General features: G+C 40.4%; 1 protein-coding gene across 3 annotated transcripts in view; it reads right to left on the bottom strand.

Annotated features, from left to right (window-relative positions):
• The window catches only part of LOC105490074 (alpha-1,3-mannosyl-glycoprotein 4-beta-N-acetylglucosaminyltransferase A), a 128,677-nt gene that overhangs the window by 9,418 nt on the left and 102,075 nt on the right, over positions 1-17,184 (bottom strand). For all 3 annotated transcript variants that reach the window (XM_071077295.1, XM_011755359.3, XM_011755358.3), the window contains exons 9-14: positions 14,876-14,990; positions 13,375-13,505; positions 9,286-9,393; positions 8,973-9,166; positions 5,531-5,609; positions 4,238-4,304 (exon numbers count right to left, since the gene is read on the bottom strand). In XM_071077295.1, coding sequence (XP_070933396.1) covers positions 4,238-4,304; positions 5,531-5,609; positions 8,973-9,166; positions 9,286-9,393; positions 13,375-13,505; positions 14,876-14,990 — 694 coding nt within the window. The remainder of the gene's footprint in view (positions 1-4,237; positions 4,305-5,530; positions 5,610-8,972; positions 9,167-9,285; positions 9,394-13,374; positions 13,506-14,875; positions 14,991-17,184) is intronic.

Here is a 17,184-nt window from a genome sequence, read left to right as displayed (position 1 = left end):
CCTAACTTTTCTGACCACTGCTTTCCTGTGAGTTGGGAATATCGTTGTATTTAGCCTAATAACATACAGCTCTCACGTAACTGCACAATAACTACAATAACTTGCCAACAATTTTGTAAAATAACCCACATTCTACTGTGTTAAAAGCCACAATGCTCAAAATCTACTTTTCTTGCTTTGAGGATGGATAAGTACTTGTAATTTTTTTAAGTCACAGCGCCATGATATGTGTGGCTCTCAAAATACTGTCCAATTATAAATGCATCATTGTGCAGCAGTGCGAAGCCAGGAGAGCATGACTTTGATCTCTACTGCACCTACTCACTCATCTCTGCTGTTGGAGAGTAGAAGCACACACACACAACATTAGAAAATGAGCATAGCTGTCTTCCAAAAAAAACTATTTATGGACACAGAAATTTGAATTTTATATAATTTTCACATATCACAATGTATTCTTTTTACTTTTTTAACCATTTAAAAATAAAAAAAGAAAAAGACTTAAAAAATGTTTTTAGATCACAGAGTATTCAAAAACAGGTGGAGGGCCAGATGTGCCCCATGGGCTATAGTCTGCTGATCGCATGCTGTTACATTATGCGATCCATCGTCCAGTCTCACAACATAGTAATTAGATTAATCATAAGATAAGGTACATTCAGATTGAAAAACCACAGCGGAGCAGGCTTGTACTAATTTGTATTGTAAATGTTGAACCTAGAGCTTCCAAAGTAATGCTTTTATTCAAAAATCATTAATAAACTTATTTCATAGAAGTTTGTCCATACTTGGTGCTGTACTGGGGTAGCAGGTAGGTGCTACCAAAAATTATTATTGAATATTGAATTGGACAGGGGATTCAGAGCTTAAAACTATTGCAAAACTTGGAACATTTTAACCAATGCGACACTGAATACTGTCACCTGATGAGTTCATTAGAAAAATAATTACCAAATGATAACTAGCTTCATCAAAACACTGTCACCCAGCAATTTGTCCTCTCCCATGTATAAGAACAGGATATATACTTCAGCAAAAGATTGCAAACAACCTAGGTATCCATCACTAGGAGTCTGGCCAAATATATTACAATATGCTGATACAAGGGAATTCTAGGCAGCCAATTAAATGACTGAAGAAAAAATAAAAAGAATAAGCCAGGCACAGTAGCTCACACCTGTAATCCCGGCACTTTGGGAGGCTGAGGCAGGTGGATTATCTGAGGTCAGGAGTTCGAGACCAGCCTGGCCAACACGGTGAAACCCCGTCGCTACTAAAAATACAAAAATTAAGCCAGGCATGGTGGCTTGCGCCTGTAATCCCAGCTACTTGGGAGGCTGAGGTGGAGAGAAATGCTTGAACCCGGGAGGCGAGGATGCAGTCAGCCAAGATTGTGCCACTGCACTCCATCCTGGGCGACAGAGCGAGACTCCATCTCTAAATAAATAAATAAATAAAATAATGAAGTAACAGTTGAAGATAATGCAGTTGAAGATTTGCTTCTCTTCTTAAGTCTATATTGTTGAGAAACTCTCATACATGTGCAAAAGTGTTCAAAGCAGCCGTGTTTATTACAGCAAAAACATGGACACAAACTTTATGACCAAACAGAGAACAGATTGTGCTATCCACAGAATCCATCCATACAGGAGTGAAAAAGAATGAGTCGTAAACCCACACCCCCACATGGATGAATCTCACAATTGTGAGGGGGAAGAAACCAAATTGTAGACTACAGAAAGATATTTATATCAAATGTGAAAACAGGCAAAATCCCACTGTGCATTGCTTAGGAATATATTCCACAAGTAGTAAAAATGGAAATGGTAACCATAAAATTCAGGTATTGAAGGAGAAGAGAACCTCCACCTCCTGGGTTGGGTTCAAGCGATTCTCCAGCCTCAGCCTACCAAGTAGCTGGAACTACAGGCATGCACCACCACACCTGGCTAAGTTTTGTATTTTTAACTAGAGATAGGGTTTCACCATGTTGGCCAGGCCGGTCTCGAACTCTTGAGCTGGTGATCCGCCTACCTCGGCCTCCCAAAGTGCTGAGATTACAGGCGTGAACCACCGTGCCCAGCCAAGCCCTTGGTTTTCTCGGCTGGTTTCTGCTACTGGACTGGGGCAGCGAGCTGGGGCAGCGGTGATCAGGGCCAAGTATTCTCACCCTGCTGTGCCTGGGGCACACTTCTGCCCAGATGCATCAGCTGCTCTTGTCTGGAACAGAGCTTCTGCAACAGAACTGGGGGTAAGGAGAGATGCTGGCAGCCTGACCTTCCTGGGGAGATGCCACAGCCCTAGCCTAGAAGCTGGCAGGAGAGTCCAGATACAGTCCAGGCTGTACCGGCACAGGGCAGAGCTCTGTCCCCCTGAGCTGGGGTGGTGTGGGTGACGAGGCTGGTCCTGGTTCCCTCCCCGAGATCTGGGAGATTCTCATGAATAAATGTTCCTCCATTTGCTGCAAGCCCTTAGGACAATCTTCACAGATTTAAAATAGTTTCTTAAAAAAATTTTCACCAGTTATAACTGTTTTGCTACCGAGAGGGTCAAGGAAGCTCCTCACACACAATTCCATTAAAGACTTCTAAAGGAAGCAGAATTTTCTACATTCAGTTGAAAAAAGATCAGCTGCTCTTGAGTTCTGTTCTGTTTGATTACACAAGGTCCTAGGCTGATGATCCAGAAGTTCTATTCTCGTTCTAAGAACATGAGTTGATATTTTAGATGGTCATTTTCTTCAAATTACTATAGAGATATTTAATATAGATGTCTCCATTTCCTATGCTACTTTTGTAATCTAGAACATTCCATTCTCAGAAATTTAATAAGTGACAGGTAATGGGGTAATAAATGTCTTGGATACTCGGCTGATTTTGTGTATATTTCTAGAGATGGGCTAAGATACAGCCCAAATGTAAAAATCATTCATCCACCAAAACGATAAAGAAAGTAGCCAGGGTTATTGTGCAAGCCTCTTAGCAACGGCTGAATGACACCTGCCAAAGGTAGAACCGCTCTAGAAAGGGCTTAAAAATGTTATCTATGCTATAGACCTACAATATCAAGTTACCAATATTCGCTCTTGCCTAATACTAAGAGAAGCATTCGTTTGTTTTAAGCAAAAGGAAATGTACAGTTATTTATTGAGTCTGTGTCTACCAAGTGACAGGCCCTGTTAACTACAGGACATGCAGGGGAGACACAGCCCCTCCCCTCTCCGGGGGGAGCGCACAGAACGGAGCTATGGAACGACACAATCACACAGCAAAGGCGCACATGGGGGGTCTGAAGAACAGGGAAGAGGGGCCACTAAATGGGCAGATTAAAGGTGAAAAACCATTTATTAGAAGGAAAAATAATTGACCAAACATTTCAGGCAGAGAAAATGGCTAGAGATGTGGCTGCCCGGAGAGTGTGGGGCCTTCATCAGAGGAACAACAGTCTCAGGGCTGGAGAGAAAGAGCGAGAGAAAGTCACAGACGTGAAGGTGGGTGGGAGCTAAGGGATCGGATAACGAAAAGGTCTCATGATTCTAGTTACGTTTTGGAAAAGTAACTGCAGTGGCTCTAGAAAGCCACAGGAAAGCCACAGCAGGACGCAGTCCCTCCCTTGGCTGTCAATCGGAGACACGGGGCAGACTGCCCCTCACAGACAGGGCGACTCAAGGCTTTCAGATGAAAAACTGACAGATTTGTGCTAATGGACAGTAAGAAGAGGGCGGTCTTCAGGGTGACTCCCAAGGTTAGGCTTAGGCGACCAGATGGATAGGGACAGCAAAAACTGGTGACCAATAAAGAAATGTGGGTGTTACAGACGCTTGTGGTAGGCGGCTTGTGGCCGGCAGGTAGAAGGCTATGTCAGTGGACATCTCAACACAGGTGTGACGCTGGAGAAGGGGGAAGGGGCCCGAAGCACGGATTCTGGCCTGTCATGTGAGCTGAGACCGGAGAGGAGCTAAGCCCGTCCAGTAGGAGGCAGTACAGGCAGACTCTCTATCAGCATCAACAAGAGCACGGCAGAAGGAGCGAGAAAGACCAGGAAGTGAACCAATCTGTGATATGAAATCCTACTTGGGTCAAATAATAAAAGCAAGTACTACAACACAGCACACATAAAACCCTGGAGGACACTGGTAATTGTAATCCTCAAGTTGCTGAACATCTGAAAAGAACTTAAAAGTACTTCAGGAGTAAATCCACAAAAATAAAGGCCATTTTACTAAAGTAGATATTACCTATTCTGAAATAGCCATCTTCTAGTCGTTTGTCTTTGGTTTCTTTGCTTATTTCCAAACCTTCACTCTACAATAAAACAAAAGCATTAATTTCAAAAATAATTCTTTCTATTTAACCTAAGTTATCAATATATCTTAATATAGATGAAGTGGCATTTGTAACACAGCTATCCCTAAAAAGAGAAATATCATCTCAGTCTTGAACTTTAAAAAACGTATTATATTAATAATAAAAGGTGTTTTCCTAAGCTATCATTTGAATCTATATATAATATATTGGTGGTTGGAAATGAAACATTAAAGCAATTAAATAGAACAGTATTTTCTATTAAAACTATAGAAGAACTGTGTAGTTAACTTGGAAGAAATCTAAGGATTCCATAGAGACCAATAAATTAAATTGTGTATTAATTAACAGGCATTAAAAACACATAGAATTTGGGACTCAAAATACAAATAGCAAGCAAACACTAAAGAAAACAATGATTCAGGCCAGGCGCAGTGGCTCACGCCTGTAATCCCAGCACTTTGGGAGGCCGAGGCAGGTGGATCATGAGGTCAGGAGATCGAGACTATCCTGGCCAACATGGTGAAACCCAATCTCTACTAAAAATGCAAAAATTAGCTGGGTGTAGTGGCATGTGCCTGTAATCCCAGCTACTTGGGAGGCTGAGGCAGGAGAATCACTTGAACCCGGGAGGTGGAGGTTGCAGTGAGCCAATATTACACGACTGTACTCCAGCCTGGCGACAGAGTGAGACTCTATCTAAGAAAAAAACAAAACAAAACAAAACAAAACAAAAAAAACCAAAAAAAGATTCATTTCTTTTCCTAGTAGAAACGTTCATATTATTTACAACCTCCACCTCCCAGGTTCAAGTGATTCTCACGCCTCAGCCTCCTGAGTAGCTGGGACTACAGGCGACTGCCACCATGCCTGCCTAAGTTTTGTATTTTTAGCAGAGATGGGTTTTGCCATGTTGGCCAGACTGGTTTTGAACTCTTGGCCTCAAGTGATCCACCCGTCTCAGCCTCCCAAAGTGCTGGGATTACAGACGTGAGCCACCAGGTCGGCCTGTTATTTTCCAAGATAAAATGAAGGCTCTTTCTACAAATGGGTCAAATGCACTCATCAAATATACAAGTGCTTCATATTTCAAAAAAATTAATATTATTCACCATTGAGTCCTGCAAATCATGAGAATTTTCTTTCCCCTTAAAAACAAGAAAAGCTTCAAGCTAAGTCTACTAGTATAGTTGTTAGGGAAAGGTAAGAGGAAAAAGCAGTCATACCTTAAAAGGCAAAACTTCCACAGTTGTGTTTAGCAGAATGTCTCCAGGATGTTCTTGGTTGCCGCTATGGAACAAATAACTGAAAATACAAACATCCAGATAAAAACACAAGTTGGGCTAGATTCTACAAAGATTCAAGAAAATGAGCTTACCTTAGAGTCAACTTTTCTGGACAAGACTCTAAGCAAGCAAAGTTGACAATGATAGAGCTTGCAGTAACTGCACAGTATGTGTTCTGAAAGGTTGTAGGGAACTTAAAGACTTAAGAGCATGACCCCTAGTTCATTCCTTCTGTCAGAAACAATTATGTTTGCTGCCTAACCTAATAATGTACCTAGACATTTTCAAAAAGGATGACAGTTTTATGTCACTGTCTATAATGCTTTAAATATTTAAACCTCTTCCTAGGAAGAGTCAAAATTATAACACCTATGTAATACTATTGTATCTTGTATCAGAAAAAAACTTTACCAGAACAACCGGTAGTCATGACATGTCCAAAGACCAGTTCTAGGCTGGGCGTGGTGGCTTACACCTGTAATCCCAGCACTTTGGGAGGCCGAGGCAGGAGGATCACTTGAGGCCAGGGGTTCAAGATCAGCCTGGGCAACATAGTGAGACCTCGTCACTACAAAAAAAAAAATTAGCCAGGCATGGTGGTATGTACCTGCAGTCCCAGCTACTCAGGAAGCTAAGGTGAGAGGATTGCTTGAGCTTAGCCCAGAAGGTCTAGGCTACTGTGAGCCATGACTGTGCCACTGCACTCCAGCCTAGGTAACAGAGCAAGAACTCATCTCTAAATAATAATAATAATAATAATAGTAATAAATAATAATAATAAAAGAAACAAAGACTAGTTCTACCCAATACAAATAACTTTAATATAAATATACTAAAAGTAAATTAACCTCTTAAAATATCTGAATATCAATATTAAAACATTTGAAGAATGACTAATTATCAATATATGGTGACAGATCTAAAATACTCTGTAGGTATGAGTATAATACTGTTTTGATACTCTGAAAACAAACTAGTAAGTATGCGTACGTGTCAGTGTGTGGGGAAGGGTGGAAACTAGGTAAGACGTGCAAAGTATGTCTGAATCTAAACCTAACTTGAGTTCAGTTGCATGGTTAAAAGTTTAGGCTTAGGAGTCAGAAAGACCTGGGTCCAAATCCTGGGTCTCTCACTTACTAGAATTTTCACCTTTCACGAGTTTCCTCAGCTTTCTGCACCTGAGTTTCTTCTGTAATGCAGATAGTCCCATCTACCTCAGACGACTGCTCCAATCAGTTCAGGAGAACTGACAAAAAGTCCCCTGAACATTCAAAATGCTCAGCCAGTCACAGCGTGGTTACGATACAGTTACAGCCGCGGGACGGGAGATGTGGCTGTAAAAGGGTAACATGGGAATTCTTGGGGTGATAGAAACGGTCCTTATCTTGATACAGTGGTGTCAAAACCACAGTCTGCAAGACGCTACCCTTGGGCAAGTGGGGTGATAGATACACAGGACGTCTCAGTTTTACTTCTTATAGCTGCATGTGAATCTACACTTTCTCAAAAGTCAAAAACTAAGAAAAAGAAATTGATTGTTGGCCAGGCATGGTGGCTCACGCCTGTAATCCCAGCACTTTGGGAGGCCGAGGTGGGCGGATCACCTGAGGTCGGGAGTTCAAGACCAGCCTGACCAACATGGGGAAACCCCATCTCTACTAAAAAAAAAAAAAAAAAAAAAAAGAAAAATAAATTGATTGTTGAGGGGAAAAGCACACAAAATAAATGTATCAAGTCAAATGAAATTGTCCCTGTTATCTCACCTCTATTAACAGTTTAATAGATATTTTACAGATTTGTTCTATGTACATATGTAAAATATTGCTTTTATTATTTCAAAAAATCCTTCTATAATCTATAAGTCTATACTCTCTCTATAGAATGCTATATATTCTAGAATCCTATACACATAGAATGCTATAATCTATAAAATGATAACGATATTCTATAAAGTTATAAAATTTGCTTTTTACCCCACTTAGTGCATATCTAAAAAAGTTTTCATGCCAATACATATTAATCTATGTCATTATTTTTGATGACTGTTTACAGCATTCCACTGAGTGGCAGTATCATTTTATTTAACCAAACACATGCTAACGGATATCTATGTTCTTTCTAATTCCATGCTGGCTCTCTGAGTGGTAAACAGTATCTCAAAGTGCAGAATATTACTAATAGTATAAAAATGAACTTTAACAGCAAAACAAATAAATGCTCATGCAAGTGCTAAATATTATTCAAAACTATTTCTGTATGTTCTTCCAGTAGTATTCCCATTGCTTAAAACATTTTTACAACTTGAATTCCTCTTTGGAATCAGTTGAGAGTAACAAAAGAAGATTATTCACATCATATCACAGCTCTAAACTGTTTCTGACCACCTTAAATAGAATTACTGACAATGACTTCTGGTGGGTTCTAGAAATCAAATTGGCCCTCCCATCGGGACACACAGAATGAAATACCACCGAGTGGGGCACTATGTTCTTTTAAGTCTGCCGCGGCCAATCTGGGGAACACACCCAAACCTGAAGAAAGACTGAAGGAATCATGACTATTAAATTAAAAATAGGCCAGATGCAGTGGCTCACGCCTGTAATCCCAGCACTTTGGGTGGCCGAGGCAGGTGGATCACTTGAGGTCAGGAGTTTGAGACTAGCCTGGTCAACATGGTGAAACCCCATCTCCACTAAAAATACAAAAAAAATTAGCCAGGTGTGGCAGGCACCTGTAATCCCAGTTACTTGGGAGGCTGAGGCAGGAGAATCTCTTGAACCCGGGAGGTGGAGGTTGCAATGAGCTACATCGCACCACTGCACTCCAGCCCGGGCAACAGAGCGAGACTCTGTCTCAAAAAAAAAAAAAAAAAAAGAAAGTCCTAAATTTTTTAAAATGAATATAAATGCTCGAAAACATAAAACGGCTGTAAATTTCTCCCTGGTGTACCGAAAATAACCTAGCATTTGTAAAACCATTGACTAAGAATAGTCATACTCTGTCAAATCTGTCATTTCAACCAAATTACTGGGCTAATCAAGTAGGTCCAGATCCATCTTCAAGGGACATGCCAGGATAAAGACATAAACACTAATTTGAGATTTTTGAGAGTTGCGCATAAAAGTATTAAAAAAATTATACTAGATGGAAGTCCAGAAATACCAACGAAGTTCACCAAACATGTCTAATGTCGATGTTACATCTGAACACAACACACTCATTTTATTATGGAGTTGTTTTACATGTAATTTAAAGCCCAACATTTCGGAGCCCACTGTGTCCCCACATCTGTCATGCACACACACACACAAATCTATTGTAAATCACATTATGAATAAGAGGTCTGAATTGTAAGATCACATACATTTCAGTAATCACCAACCTTTCTACATTGACTGGTTTATCAAATTTAAACAAGATGTAGTCTCCAGCTATCGGCGTGATAGCCCAGAAAAAATCCTCTCCCATGTAAGTCTTCTCCAGCGTATGCCCTTGGTAGACCTTCAAGGAAGTGGACACCTCTGCAGGTGGGTTTACATGGATTTTAAGAAGTAACGGTTTCATGTAATCTTTATCCTGGGAGCAAAGACATATATGCTATTAAATAATATACAGCTTATTTAAGAAGAAAAACAATAATTATACCTTAAATAACAAGTTGTATGTTCATGAGAAAATAAAATTAAGTCACCAACCGTGAGTTTTTGGATTTTTCCTGATAGTGATGAGTGCAGACCAACGTGTTGGAAAAGGGAAGGTCTGAAGCGAATTCGCAGATTTGCTTTCTGTCTATCACAGTGTTTCTAAATATTAAAAAAAAAATCATGTTAGTGTTGCATAATAAAGTGAAATCTTGCCCTCACCGGGAAAATGAGAAGTCCTTTATTAAAATATTGAAAAGAAGGGCAGGGCATGGGTGGGTCATCCCTGGTAATCCCAGCATGTTGAGAGGCCGAGGCAGGTGGATCACCTGAGGTCAGGAGTTTGAGAGCAGCGTGGCCAACATGGTGAAACCCCGTCTCTCCTAAAAATACGAAAATCAGCCAGGTGTGCACGCCTATAATTCCAGTTACTCGGGAGGCTGAAGCAGGAGAATCACTTGAACCCAGGAGGTGGAGGCTGCAGTGAGCCGAGATCGTGCCACTGCACTCCAGCCTGGGTGACAGAGTAAAACTCTGTCACCAAAAAAAAAAAAAAAAAAATTAAAAAGAAAACAATATCAAGTCATAATTACAAGTCATGTTTTTTTCTAGTCTTTGAGGCACTAATAGATTTGCTGCTTACTTGATAGACAGTCATGATCCAGAAATTTAAAATAAGCATAGTTAAGGGAAGAATGAAGGGTCTAATTTCAACCATCCTTCAACACATGTCAACAAAGATTTGACTTTTAACATTAAAAATGCACAAACTATAGACTCGGGGGTTGGTTCAAATATATGAAATATTTTTGATTGAATAATATAATGAAGAATTTGCAAATTATAAATGGCGCATTTTGTTGCATGAAAGCAACTTGAAAATGTGAGGCAATCATTTGCTTAGAAGCAAGTAAATGATATGAAAAATTCCACAGACAGTCTCTGTCAACACAGGGAGGGACACCTATGTTTCTTTTTTTTTTTTTTTTTGAGACGGAGTCTCGCTCTGTTGCCCAGGCTGGAGGGCAGTGGCATGATCTCAGCTCACTGCAAGCTCTGCCTCCCGGGTTTATGCCATTCTTCTGCCTCAGCCTCCCGAGTAGCTGGGACTACAGGCGCCCGCCACCACGCCCGGCTAATTTTTTGTATTTTTAGTAGAGATGGAGTATCACCGTGGTCTCGATCTCCTGACCTTGTGATCTGCCCGCCTCGGCCTCCCAAAGTGCTGGGATTACAGGCGTGAGCCACCGCGCCCGGCCACCTATGTTTCAACTCAACAGTGCCCCATGGTCTAGATGTTCCATCTCAACCTGTCCTCATGCGTGGGCCCGTGTGTGAAGGCTGTGCAACACCGAGGGCCCCCTGGACAGATATTTTTAGACTTTTCATTTTCAATAACTTATACAAGTTTGGGGCCAAAAAAAAAACAAAAAAACACATATTTATAAGAAATTTACACTTGGCTGGGCATGGTGGCTCATGCCTGTAATCCCAGCACTTTGGGAAGCCAAGGTGGATGGATCATCTGAGGTCAGGAGTTTGAGACCAGTCTGGCTAACGTGGTGAAACCCCATCTCTACTAAAAATACAAAAATTAGCAGCCAGGCCTGGTGGCTCACATCTGTAATCCTAGCACTTTGGGAGGCTGAGGCGGGGGCGATCATGAGGGCAGGAGATCGAGACCATCCTGGCCAACACGGTGAAATCTGGTCTCTACTAAAAAATATAAAAATTCGCCAGGCATGGTAGCGCATGCCTGTAGTCCCTGCTGCTTGGGAGGCTGAGAAGCAGGAGAATCGCTTGAACCCGGGGGGGCAGAGGCTGCAGTGAGCCGAGATTGCACCATTGCACTCCAGTCTGGGTGACAAGAGTGAAATGCTGTCTCAAAAAAAAAAAAAAAGAAAAAAGAAAAAGAAAAGAAAAGAAAGAAATTTACACTTGAGAAGACTTCTAATAATATACTGGGTCCTAAAATGCCTATTTCTCAAGAGGTTTCACTTCACTGGCGTCATTACTGTCACTATGATACAGGTGAAATAGGGTATTTTCTTTGCACAAATACTCAAGTGGAAGGAATAAGAAAGGGAGGAAGAGTCACAGGGAAGGGCAAAGGGCGGGAGAGGAGTGCGAGGTTGAGGAGACAGTGAAACCACCAAGGCAGTGTCTGGAACTCAGCCTGTCACTCCAGCGGCAATGGAAGGACTCAAGGGCCCAAGGAGGCTGATAACCCTTTGGGAGAATGTGTGAATGATTCGCAGGGTTTCCCGGGCCACTGTCAAGCATGTGGTGACAGCACCCTCGACATTCTAGGGGAAGCAACTGAAGAATTACAGGCCACAGAAAAACATGGACTACAGAAGGGTGAAGGAATGGATGAAATCATCCAAAAGTTCATGTACCCAAATTTATGGATGATTTAGAGGGTTTCTGTGGTTTTAATTTTTACTATAGATTTTTTCACTTCACAGGCTCATTTTAGAACCACATATTAAATAAAATTGCACAGGACGAATGAAATGCAAGCATATTGTAGGAGGTTAAAGATGACACTAACTTTTTTGTGTCCTAAAATAAAAATTTCTATAAGTCACAGTGAAAATACATGTAAGGACTGAGATCTCTAAAAAATGAATTGTTTAAAACAATTTATATGTTCAACTGTCGGAAAACAGATAACTCTGCCATTTTGCTATATTCCATGATTTCCTCTAAGAATGTGTTTTTTTTTTTAATTGTGTGTGTGTGTTTTTTTTTTTTTTTTTTTTTTAAAACAAAATGCAATGGTAGCCTACAGACACCAGAGGGTAGTATCTTAAAAACTAGCAGGTATGAGGATTCAACTATTCTAGGGAGCAGAAGGTCATGAAGTCACACTAATGCTTATTTGTTACAATGAACGGTAAGACAACTCTATGATGACATTTTCTTACAATAATACTTATCATTACACATCAAAATGGACCTTTTTAAGAATTTGTACTTCTATATTTTGTTTATGCTTACACCAGATAAATTAAAAGCTGTATTTTTTCAGAGATACAATTCAAATTGGACAAGGAAAACATACCTAATTACTCTTTTTTAAAAAAAATTACGGTTTTTTTTGGTAGAGATGGGTCTTGATATGTTGCCCAGGCTTGTCCTGAACTTCTGGGCTCAAGTGATCCTCCAGTCTTGGCCTCCCAAGGTGCTGGGATTACAGGTGCGAGCCACTGCACCTGGCCTAATTACTCTTTTTTTTTTTTTTTTTTTTTGAGATGGAGTCTTGGTCTGTTGCCCAGGCTGGAGTGCAGTGGCGTGATCTCGGCTCACTGCAAGCTCCGCTTCCCAGGTTCACGCCATTCTCCTGCCTCAGCCTCCCGAGTAGCTGGGACTATAGGTGCCTGCCACCACACCCAGCTAATTTTTTTTTTTTTGTATTTTTAGTACAGACGGGATTTCACCGTGTTAGCCAGGATGGTCTCGATTTCCTGACCTCGTGATTCACTCGCCTCGGCCCCCCAAAGCACTGGGATTACATGCGTGAGCCACTGCGCCCAGCCTAATTACTCTTGACAATAAGATCTCTATGGTAATAACGTGCTATCTGAATGATCAAAGCAAAAATTATTATTCACTTACTTGACTGCAATCATCACCCCAAAGGTAATCATATTATTATGAACACTGGCTTGTTGTGAGTAACACTGAAAGGTACTTTAACGTGTCATTGTTTTGGTATAAAATATTACTTCTATTTTATTCCTCATGTACAGACGTGTTAGGGTCTAATAAAGTCCGCAGTATACATGGAAAAAGAGAGTGAACAGGAAATATGAAGAAAACAAACTGCAATGGCATCGCACGCAAAAACGGATATGAGCAACATCTATAGCCAATAGTTAGCGAACTGCCAGGGCTTACAAACACTAGAAACGTTTATCAGCAATTTAAAGGACGTCCATCATCTTGCAACAGCTTCCTGCTTTACAGGATTTTCCACTGCTATCTAAAAGTTCTTCTACTATAGAAACTTTGTATCAGCTCAGGAAAGAAGTTTTATATCACCTACCTATTTAACTATTTATTTGCAAAATCTCTAAAAGTCACTTTCACGAAATACAGAAAAGAAACTCCCTCCACTCTGGTGAGGAATTAACTTACTGCATCTTTTTCAGGGTTGCAGACTTTCACCCAGAGAATATGGTCCAAGAGCCAGTCAATGGGTTTCTCCTTGTAAAACATGAATATGAATTCTACAATCAGAGTAAGATCCGGCGCTTGAAACATTTTACCTGAAAAGATATTCCCAGTCAGTAGCTGCAATACAGAAACCAAGCACCAAACTGGCTGACATTCGTGAACTCTTGTCCATGACCTACGCTGAAGCTTGTGCATTCAACTACAAAATCATCATAAACAATTTCTCCACTTGTATTATCAAAATTAAACAAAGTTGCTTCGGCTAAACTTTTTCATGAGCTGTCACCTGGGTGTAAAAAGATGTAGTAAATTCCTGATGTTATTTTAATAATCTATCGTATACCTAACGGCCCAAAGCATTCAAAAGGCAAGTCAGATATTTTCCCTTCCTGTGTTACTAAGATTCTTCCGTTAAACACTGAGAGGTTTAGGTAAAAAATTTTCATCCAAATCAATAAATCCAAACAACAAGGACTCCTAATTTTGTTTTCACTGAAGCATTCACAAGATGGTTTTTGAGTCTTAAGTTTTGAGTTAAATGATCAAGACAGTCAAAGGTCCAGCCTCTAATGCTTAAAGTGTTAAAAAGTACCATAGGAGATGAAATGTTATCCTCTGAGTATTATTTGAACCCTGTAAATTTCCTTTAATTCTTCAACTTGAAACATATATATGTATTTTTTTTTCTTTAGATAGAGTCTCGCTCTTGTCCCCAAGGCTGGAGAGCAGTGGCATGATCTCAGCTCACTACAACCTCCACCTCCCCCGTTCAAGCAATTCTCTTGCCTCAGCCTCCCAGGTAGCTAGGATTACATGCACCTGCCACCACGCCAGGCTAATTTTTGTATTTTTAGTAGAGACAGGATTTCACCATGTTGGCCAGGCTGGTCTTGAACTGACCTCAGCTGATCCACACACCTCGGCCTCCCAAAGTGCTGGGATTACAGGCATGAGCCACTGCGCCTGGCCAACTTCAAACATATTCTTTATAGCTGGCTAATTTTGAAACAGCAGCCAAAAAACATTTAGAAATGAGTGCCCCAACTAGTTAAGAGAAAAACAAATAAAAATTAATCACCGAATGAGGACTTCATGCATTACATGAAAATACTAGGAATTCATATGAGAAAACTCTTTGTGGTCCTCTTTTTAAAAGAACCGCAATCTTATGTTAACAAAGGAGCTGGAAATGCCAGAGAAGAAAAAATCAAACATGTTCACCAGGACCACGGTTGGCATTGCGGAGAACTCTAGAGGAAACACAACCATCTGAGAAGTCTCCAAATTATCTTGGGTTGACTTTCATCATGTCATACAAAGAGGTTTACCTAACTTAAGTTTTCTCAAAAACAACCCATTTCTATAGGAAAAAAGACAACATTAGGACAAGTAAGCATTTGGTTTTAGATTCTGAGAGTCGCAGTCATTTCTGAAAAGTAGGTAAGTGTGACACTTTTCTTACCAATGAAGCCCAGCTGGGAAAACTCTAGAATCATCCATTCCTCAGAAGAAAGTTGAAGTGCAAAATTTTTTATGGTATTAAAATAATTTTGTTTGACAATAATATCATCTTCAAGCTAGAGAAAATTGAACAACCATATTAATAACATCAAAAAAAAAAAAGAAGGAAAGGTATTGAGAGAAGGACATTATTATGGAAAAATACAAGCATACTTTTATCATGAAAATCAAGAAAACAATGGTAAAAACAATAAAAATATAAAGCTAGAGATTATTAAAAGAAAGTGAAGAAAATAAAATGGAAGAAATACATCGTCTAAGTCAACTAAGCCACTCCTTTCTATGGGAAATAACAATGAGGAAAATGAGGACATCCTTTCCAAGTAAGACAGCTGGAATGATGCTGACATGTGAGTGGACGGGGCAGAGAGAGAACAAGATAAAGGTCTTATCACAGCAGAAATTATGGGGACAGAGGGGGAAAAGAGAGAGAAGGAGGATATCAGGATACATTCTATGGGGGAGAAAGCACAAAGAAAGTTTATACTGCATTTAGTAGTCTTCCTGTTAGTAGTGATAATGGTATTGGTATTTTGAAGCTATTTTAGGTATATTATAGAATAAAAATTTATATTATTAGGATATTATTAAAAACCAAGGCTTTTAATATAAAAGAAAATAAATACATGTAAACATTTGAAAAGCTAAGTACAAGCCCTATAATTTTATTATAACCCTGAAATCTTACATCTTAATCTAGTTTGAATTGGAACTATCAATACAAACTTGTGATTTTTTTCCTCTGTAAAATAAAATACACTTTTTCTTGCTGAAAGTCCTAGAAGCAAAAACAAGACAATAGCAATGGGCACCTTTAAGCGCCCAGATTGTGTTTCTATATACCACACACCCTGAAGAGGAACAGATCCGTTCAGAGATCTGTTCGGAGAAATGATCTGTTCTAGATCTGGGATAGGAAATCATCAAAGAAGCAATCACGATTACTGAGGCCAGGCGCCGTGGCTCACGCCTGTCATCCCAGCACTTCGGGGGGCCAAAGCAGGTGGATGGCTTGAGTTGCCCAGGAGTTCAAGATGAGCCTAGGCAACAGAGCAAGACCTCATCTCTACAAAAAATAAAAAAATTAGCCGGGCACGGGGATGGGTACCTGTAATCCCAGCTACTTGGAAGGCTGAAGCAGGAGGATCACTTGAGCACCCCTAAAAGATTGCTGGACTTATAAAGGATACAAAAGCCAATTTGAAGGGGTTCCCACTGGATTATGATGTACCAATGAAAGCATCAATAAGAATAATGATTGTAATGGACTGGGGCAAATCAAATGTATTTTAAATATCCATGAGTTCATAATGATACATTGTTTTAAGGGGATACATGTGCAGGTCTGTTACATGGATAGATTGCATAATGCTGAGGTTTCGGCTTCTACAGTACCCGCCACCCAAATAGTGAACATAGTACCCAATAGGTAACATAATGATACTTTAAAAACAGCTACCACTGGAGATTGCTAAGGCACCAACTTTAAAAATTAGTAAGAGAATGAAATCAAGCATTTACTCCAGCTTTTCTTTAAGAACTATTTTTCAAGGTAATCTAATAAAGGGAAGAAAAATTCTTTATTAGAAGAACTCAACATAGCATTTAGAACTAAGCTAAGAGCATCAGCAATTACAGAATTAGGAAAGCACCACTTGGAAACCGCTAATGAAATAATTGATCTAGGGAAGAAGAATCAATGGATGCTGAAGCCTTAAGTGGAACAGCTACGGGAGAGCTAAGTTCATAATGTAGCAATGAGGCGGGCAGACGGAACCCACTGATTACTCTCAGCATCACTGCAGGTGGGACTGCCTGAGGTAACGTGCTTTCTTTTTTTATTTTTTTTATTTTTGAGATGGAGTTTCCCTCTGTCGCCTACACTAGAGTACAGTGGTGCGATGTCGGCTCACCGTAACCTCCGCCTCCTGGGTTCAAGTGATTCTCCTGCCTCAGCCTCTCTGAGTAGCTGGGATTACAGGCACACACCACCACGCCTAGCTAATTTTTTTGTATTTTTAATACAGACGAGGTTTCACCATGTTGGCCAGGCTGGTCTCAAACCCTTGACCTCAGGTGATCCGCCTGCCTCGGCCTCCCAAAGTGTTGGGATTACAGGCGTGAGCCACGGCGCCCGGCCCGTAACACGCTTTCTTATGCGCTACCATAAGAATTACTCAGTACCACCTGTGAAGTGCCTGCATCATCTGTCAGTTTTCCAGAAGGCACTGTGTTCAACTCAGAGTTCTT

Source organism: Macaca nemestrina, chromosome 13 (genome assembly GCF_043159975.1).
Source record: "Macaca nemestrina isolate mMacNem1 chromosome 13, mMacNem.hap1, whole genome shotgun sequence".
Classification (NCBI taxonomy): domain Eukaryota; kingdom Metazoa; phylum Chordata; class Mammalia; order Primates; family Cercopithecidae; genus Macaca; species Macaca nemestrina.
Note: the sequence above shows the minus strand (reverse complement) of the source record. Positions and strands in the feature narration are given on the sequence as shown.